Here is a 6,845-nt window from a genome sequence, read left to right as displayed (position 1 = left end):
CAGTATGGCAATGCTGTGGTTTTGTTCGTGGCTTTTCTATTGCATTGATTTGTTTGGGATTTTTTTAACTTCAGTTACCACTTTAAGTTGATAAAGTGGTGAGAGGAACAGTGTATCAAATATTTTAGGAAATTATTATCATCTTCATTGTACATTTTGGGGAGAAGATTAGAACCCAGATGTGAGAGGGTATTCTGGGACTGATCCCTGTTGATAGTTTTAAAAGTTGAGCACCCAGTACTGGTACGGATTTATCATGTAGAATGATTTGCCCAAAATCCTGCACAAAATCCCCAAGAGAACTGGTGGCAGTTCAACAAATCTGCTGATCCTCGGTTCAGTTCTGTTGTCACAAAATCACGTGGATAAAGTCTGTAACAACATTTCCTTCCCAGCTTCTTGGGTTAAAGACAGGATTTTCTGGTTTTATTAACGTGCTGCGTATGTTAGCCTGGTGTCATTTATTGACTGTCCTTTTTCTAGGCTTTGGTTCACCTTTGTGATGTCTTCCCCTGAAATTGCTTCCCTTTCTTGGGGCCAGATGAAGGTGAAAGGCTGCTCGACAGTGTATAAGGACTGCAAAGTGTGGCCAGGAGGAAGCCGCACCTGGGACTGGAGAGAAACTGGGACTAACGTAAGTTTGCTGTTTCCTATCCATCCTGCATTTTAAATGGGGCTCTGAGAATGGTCCAGAGAACAGCTGTTAAAGTTGCAGCCAAGAATTCCATGAGCTGCCTTTTGCTTTCATCTAACCAGACTTTTCCTGGGAAAAATGGAGCATGTGCTTCAGAAGTGACCGTGCGAAGAAGCCAGAGGGCTGTGGACACAGCGTCCTGCTGGAGACAGGGTGTAGTGACTGTTACTCACAGACACCCTGGCCAGACTACTCTCTCACACCACACAGCTCTCAAACAGCGTTCTGTGTTTGAGTAGGACTGCAGTTGTTAGAAGGTGCTGATAAGAACCTTTTACCAGGCTGTAAACAAAAGTTGTCTTGAGTAAGAGAAGGGCAACAAAGCTGAGGAGGGCTCTGGGGAACATGGTTTGTGAGGAGCGGCTGAGGGACCTGGGGGTGTTGAGCCTGGAGAAGAGGAGGCTCAGGGGAGACCTTCCTCCTCCCTATAGCTACCTGAAAGGAGGTTGTAGTGGCGTGGAGGTTGGTCTCTTCTCCCAAGGAGCCAGTGACAGGATGAGGGGCAATGGGCTGATGTTGCCCCGGAGGAGGTTTCAGCTGGATACTAGGAAGAATTTCTTTTCCTGCGAGAGTGGTGAGGCCTTGGCCCAGGCTGCCCAGAGAGGTGGTGGAGTCCCCAGCCCTGGAGGGGTTCAAAAAAACTGTAGAGGTGGCACTTGGGGACATGGTTTGATGGTCATGGTAGTGTTGGGTTGATGGTTGGACTTGATGATCTTAGAGGTCTTTCCCAACCTTTATGATTCTATGAGATAGGAAAAAAAATATGGGAAGTTAAAAGAAACTGACAGTAACTTAAGTGTTTGGAAGCCAACAATGCACATGGTTTAGTGTATAGACTTTCCCTTGGAGTCCCATGTACTCACTTCAGAGAGAAGAGGCAGATGCAGCGCCCTGGGCACTAGTTTCTCCGTGAAGAGCTCGCAGCCTGACTAACCACACAGTGACTTTTCTTGCTAGCCGTATACCAGGGGTTTGCGCTTGCAGTTTTTAAACTGCACCTGTAAATGCTATCAGAACTGCACAAAAGGACATGGATCAGCATTGGCACTCCAGATTTAGAAGCAGCATAACATCCGTTGAGTAAGGAACCTGATGATAGTTCTCCCTGTATTAGGGCTTGCACTAGCGTAGCTGTATTGGCTAGAAAAAAAATTCCAGGCTTTCTAGGCAAAAATTAAAAGACAAAAGAACCATGTACTTAGCAGGTCTTAGACCCAACAGCTGCAGCTCAGAGGATGCAGCTCTGTTGAGTTTGTTTTGACACAACTCAAGGGCAGAACCTTTGGCTTTTCAACTTCATCCATAGTCTTTGGGGGTATAGAACTTTTTCAGCTGTCGGAGTTCAGCTTATAGAGTATGTGACTCCAAGAGAGAGGTCGTGCTGTCCTGTAAAGCTATCTGTGCCTCACAGGGAGGACAGCTCTGTATGTAAACTTGTTAAAGGTAATCTGTTCATGGGCTGATGATAAAAAGTGTTTTTCACTGGCTGGTCAGAGGGGCATTGTGTGGTGAGTTGCTCTTTGTTCATTTGACAGCATTGTTTTCCTGGTTTATATGCACGTCTGACCAGAGAAGCAGAACAGATTTGGTAGCTGAGAACTTCCCGACTGGTTCCCAGCTCAATTCCATTTTCATATTCATTCCAAGCACTCAAAAACTTGGGTTCCAAATCATAACCACTTAGTGGTGTTTAGGAAGGCGTGTTTTCCATTCAAAGTTTCTAACCAGGTATGTCTTCAGGTGACAGGTAAAAGCTTCAGGTCCATCCAGCACAGCACAGCTGCCCTGTGGTGGTTGAGTGGCCGTTGTCCTGCTCCACATCGCGCTGGTGCAGCCCCACCTCTGGTACCGTGTGCCTCGATAAAGAGGGGCACCAGACTACTAGAGCATGTCCAGAGGAGGGTGGCCAAGGTGCTGGAAGGTATCAAGGGCAAGAGTTACGAGGACTGGCTAAGATCTCTTGCTTTATTCAGCTTGGGGAAGAGAAGGCAGAGGGGTGACCTCACCACTGAGGGTTGACCTCATTACAGTCTACAACTTTCTTCTGGGGGCGGTGGAGGGGAAGGTGCTGGTCTCTCTCTGGCAGCCAGTGACCAGACATGAGATGGAGTGAAGCTGGAAGAGGAAGTTCAGACACTAGGAAAAGGCTTTTCATGGAGAGCTTGGTTGGTCACTGGAACAGGCCCCTCAGGGAAGTGGTCATGGCACCAGGCCTGTCAGAGTTCAGAGATGCTCTTAGTCATGGGGGTTTAGTTTTAGGTAGTCCTGCGAGGAGCAGGGAGTTGGACTTGATGATCCTTATGGGTCCCTTCCAACTTGAGATACTTTATGGTTCTATGAACTTGATGAACCATCTCTGTTGCTGAAATTCCAGATACCAGCCAGGCTAAAGCCTTTCTGGTGGGATAAGCTTAATCCACTCATTGGAAGTGGCACTCTACCATGGAAGGTTTTTTTCCAGGAGGAGAATTAGTTTAGAATTAACATGAGTGTGACATAATAATGTTTTATATTATGTGTTACAGGTGCCTCTGTGGATTCCTTCAGTTAAAGTCTACTGATAGGAAATGGGTCCACTTTAAAAACTCCATCAACGTGCTGTTAAGGCTCTTGTCTCCTTTGAGGAGTTTGGTTTCAAATATTCCTTTCTCAAAATTAAGGATAGTGCAGATTGAAACTGGTAACTGAGATGAAGCTAACCAGTAGGTTTCAGTCCTTTTTGGTAAATGGGACTTGGAATGCAAGCAACAAAAGAACTTAATCACTGTAATTATTTGAGTAGCCCTTTGTAATTAAAGTGAGTAAACTTTGGCTTGTCACAGTATTACAAAAAGGTTTTGATTATTTGAAAACAAACAGCAATATGGTGCAATTTACTTATTTCACCTTAACTTTCACTGTTTATGCAATGCTAGTTGTTAGACATAAGTGTTTTAGAAATGTGTAATGCAACTTTTTACCTCTTTAATAAAGAATGGTAATACTGCCATCAATGGATAACCTATCACCCTTCACCTGCGTGTAGCTGATCCCCGGTGCCCTATGCGCCGCGCGTATGCGGGGAGGGGGTTGTGCTGCCTTTTGGCACTGCCGAGTGAGGCCGCTGCGCCGTGGGCAATGTCAGAGCACGCAGACGGAGCTTTCCTGCAGTCACTGTCAGCACACAGAGTGTTCTTTTCCTCCCCTGACACTCAGCATTCTCCAGGAGTGCAGCCAGCTGACCTTGAGGAAGTGGTGAAGAAGGGTGCTAAGACGGTGGTGATCGGCCGGGGCATGAGCGAGGCTTTGCAGGTAGGGTTTTGCTCCGTGGGAAGCAGAAACTAGAACTGTTTGTTTTCCCTCCATCTCTGATCAGGGGAAAAAAAATCATCTGTGATGCTTTACTAAAATTGGGAAAAAAATCAGGATGTTGAATTAGCAGGACTGAGCTCCTGCCAGGAGTGCCTCTCTTCCTGAAAGAAACATCCTCTCAGCTCCTCTGTGTTAGCATCTGTGTCAAGCAGTGGGCAGGTTTATGTCCCACTACAGGGACAAATGGGCTGCAGACAGTGCAGAAGTGCTGGGATTTCCTTCATGAGAAGCAAGTCTTTAGCTTTCTGGTGAGGTAACTCCTCACAGAGATTAATTGCCTTTAGCTCCAAGTCTGTTTATTTTTATAAGATAGGCTGCATTTTAAACTCTGTTAAGGAGAGATGGGAGATGTGTATATAAAAGTAGCTTTACTGAATAGAAAAAATTAATGTTAGAAATATCTGATCATATCATCAGTTTGGCTACTATCAGTTACTTCAGTGCATGTGCTAACAGATGGCATCAGTGCCTGTTCTTGAAGCCTTACAGCACAAGGGCAAAACAATCTAACACTTGCTCTTCCCACCTGCCTTTCTTTCCTGAGGTTCCACCATCGACTGTGGACTACCTGAAGAAGAACGGGATTGATGTGAGGGTCCTGCAGACGGAGAAGGCCGTGGAAGAGTACAACGCCCTGGCTGCTCAGGGTGTCAGAGTTGGGGGGGTCTTCCACTCAACCTGCTGAAGTGCTGCTGCTGGTGCTGCAGCCAAAGCAGGGACACTCCTCCCTGCTGAATCAAATTACACTCGACTGAGTGTGGGCTTAACGTGACAAAGCATTTGTGTGCTGACAGTCTAAAATGCAAGGACAGTTCATTAGTTCAGGGTTTAAACAAATTGACTGCTTGCAAAAGGGTGCTGTTAATGAAATCATTTGATCACAGAACCATTTCCCTATGTTCTTGAGATTGACCTGATCTTCCTCCAAAGACCACCCATATTCTGGTTCCTTAACTTTTCACCTGTTGGCTAAGTGAACATACATAGTAGTTTTTGAATACTTTTATTAAGAAGTGGCCTGAAATTATATTATTGGTTATTGGCATGCAGCCATAAAATAGCTGATGAGTACAACCGACTAGTAGATACCGAGCAGTGGTGAGGAAACACTTTAGCACCACTGTATAAATAAGTTAAATCAAAATACAAACCCAGAACATACAGCTTTGCCTCCTGCTAGTGACTTCAGTCAGGATATGGGCCATGCAGACTTGTTTGTGATACAAGAGCATTGTGTGGTTTGGCACTTTTGAATTTTACATTGAACCTGGAAGAAGGATAGGAAAAAAATGTCTACAGGGAGTAAATATAAAATCTGTGCCTTAAAGAAATTCCCTATTAATTGTGTGTTGTGAGGATTGACTTGTGCAATAGAATATTACTCAAAAGTCCCTACATGGTTAAAGTCATTGAAGAATTGCCACAAAATCAGTTTGCAACATAATATGTTGATCTTTAGGAAATCAGTCTAAATTGTTGCTAGCAAGCTGGGGATGGATGTGAGAATTCTCACTGGTTATCAGTATCTGATCATAGAATCACAGAAGGGTTTGGGCTGTAAGGGACCTTAAAGACTATCTTGTTACAACCCCCCTGCCCTGGGCAGGGACACCTCCCACTAGAGCAGGTTGCTCAGAGCCCCATCCAAGCTGGCCTGGTGTTTAAACCTTGTGCCAATAAGCGTACTATTCCACTGAAAATTTCATTTTGAACTTCTCATAGTTGCTGTTCTTGAGAGCCTTCTATGAACACTGCCATTCCCAAGTTACCCCCTGTAGATTTGGGGTTTTCCTCACCAGCCTCACTGATTCTCGCTGCCTTGGAAGCCTGTGTGCACTGATGAAAGCACAAGCCAGGCTCCAAAAGCCCCGAGGCGCTCAGAGCTGTCCGAGGAGCAGCAGGGGCTCAGGCTGCTGTGAGAACACACCGACTTTCCCAAGGCCCCAGAATAACCCTTCACCAAATGCCACATTCTGTGTCTGTTTTTTTTTCTGTACTAATCATTTAAAAGCTTGTGTCTGATGAAATACAAGGAGGTGTAAAACCAAAGGGAAAGTGAGTACTTGAAAGTTTTATCTCAAAATCTTAATCAGAGCAATAGTTTGTATTAGTGTGGCTGTATGTGAGACGACTTTTTTTCCAGCACGAACCGCCTCTGGCACAGCCACTGCCCCAGCTCCTCAGACCTGCTGTGACGTTTTTCTCAGTAACTTGCATGGTGTGAAGCAGAAGGTGAAGCAGTGACCCAGAGGAGTGCAGCCATCCCGAGGGGACACCAGCAGAGCCAGTTCCCACCAGGCCACAGTGTGAGGGCTTCTTGCATTAAATGTTTCAGAGCGGATGCGGTTTGACTTGTGTGTCTAGCAGGGCCTCTTGCAATGTGACGAGGAGTGATGGTTTTAAACTAAAAGAGGGAGATTTAGACCAGATAGAAGGAAGAAATTTTTTACAGTGAGGGTGGTAAGCCCCTAGTCCTCGTTGCCCAGAGAGGTGGTCACTGCCCCACATCTAGAACCATTCCAGGTGAGGTTGGCCGGGGCTCTGAGCAACCTGCTCTAGTTGCAGATTTCCCTGCTTCCTGCAGGGGGGTTGGACTAGATGGCCTGGAAAGGTCCCTTCCAACCCAGATTATTTTATAATTTGCGTTATTTCATGACCTTTTGGGCCTTGAGGCAGCAGAAGAGGCTTTGTAAGCTTGTTATTGGGAGGACACTTCCAGTGTTTTACCTACTGCAGTATGCACATTACACAACTAGGAGAAGCTGATCAAACAGCTAATCTTTTACCTCCAGGGTTTGTT

The 6,845-nt window shown here is 45.6% G+C and overlaps 1 protein-coding gene across 1 annotated transcript; it reads left to right on the top strand.

Moving 5' to 3' along the window:
- The first annotated feature begins 502 nt into the window (after nt 1–502).
- Nucleotides 503–4,730, top strand: AAMDC (adipogenesis associated, Mth938 domain containing). Its single transcript, XM_008936056.1, has 3 exons — nt 503–634; nt 3,890–3,985; nt 4,590–4,730. Exons 1-3 carry the CDS (start codon nt 503–505, stop codon nt 4,728–4,730), a joined length of 369 nt encoding a protein of 122 aa, XP_008934304.1.
- The last annotated feature ends 2,115 nt before the right edge of the window (nt 4,731–6,845 follow it).

Source organism: Merops nubicus, unplaced genomic scaffold (assembly GCF_000691845.1).
Source record: "Merops nubicus isolate BGI_N331 unplaced genomic scaffold, ASM69184v1 scaffold6142, whole genome shotgun sequence".
Taxonomy (NCBI): domain Eukaryota; kingdom Metazoa; phylum Chordata; class Aves; order Coraciiformes; family Meropidae; genus Merops; species Merops nubicus.
Note: the sequence above shows the minus strand (reverse complement) of the source record. Positions and strands in the feature narration are given on the sequence as shown.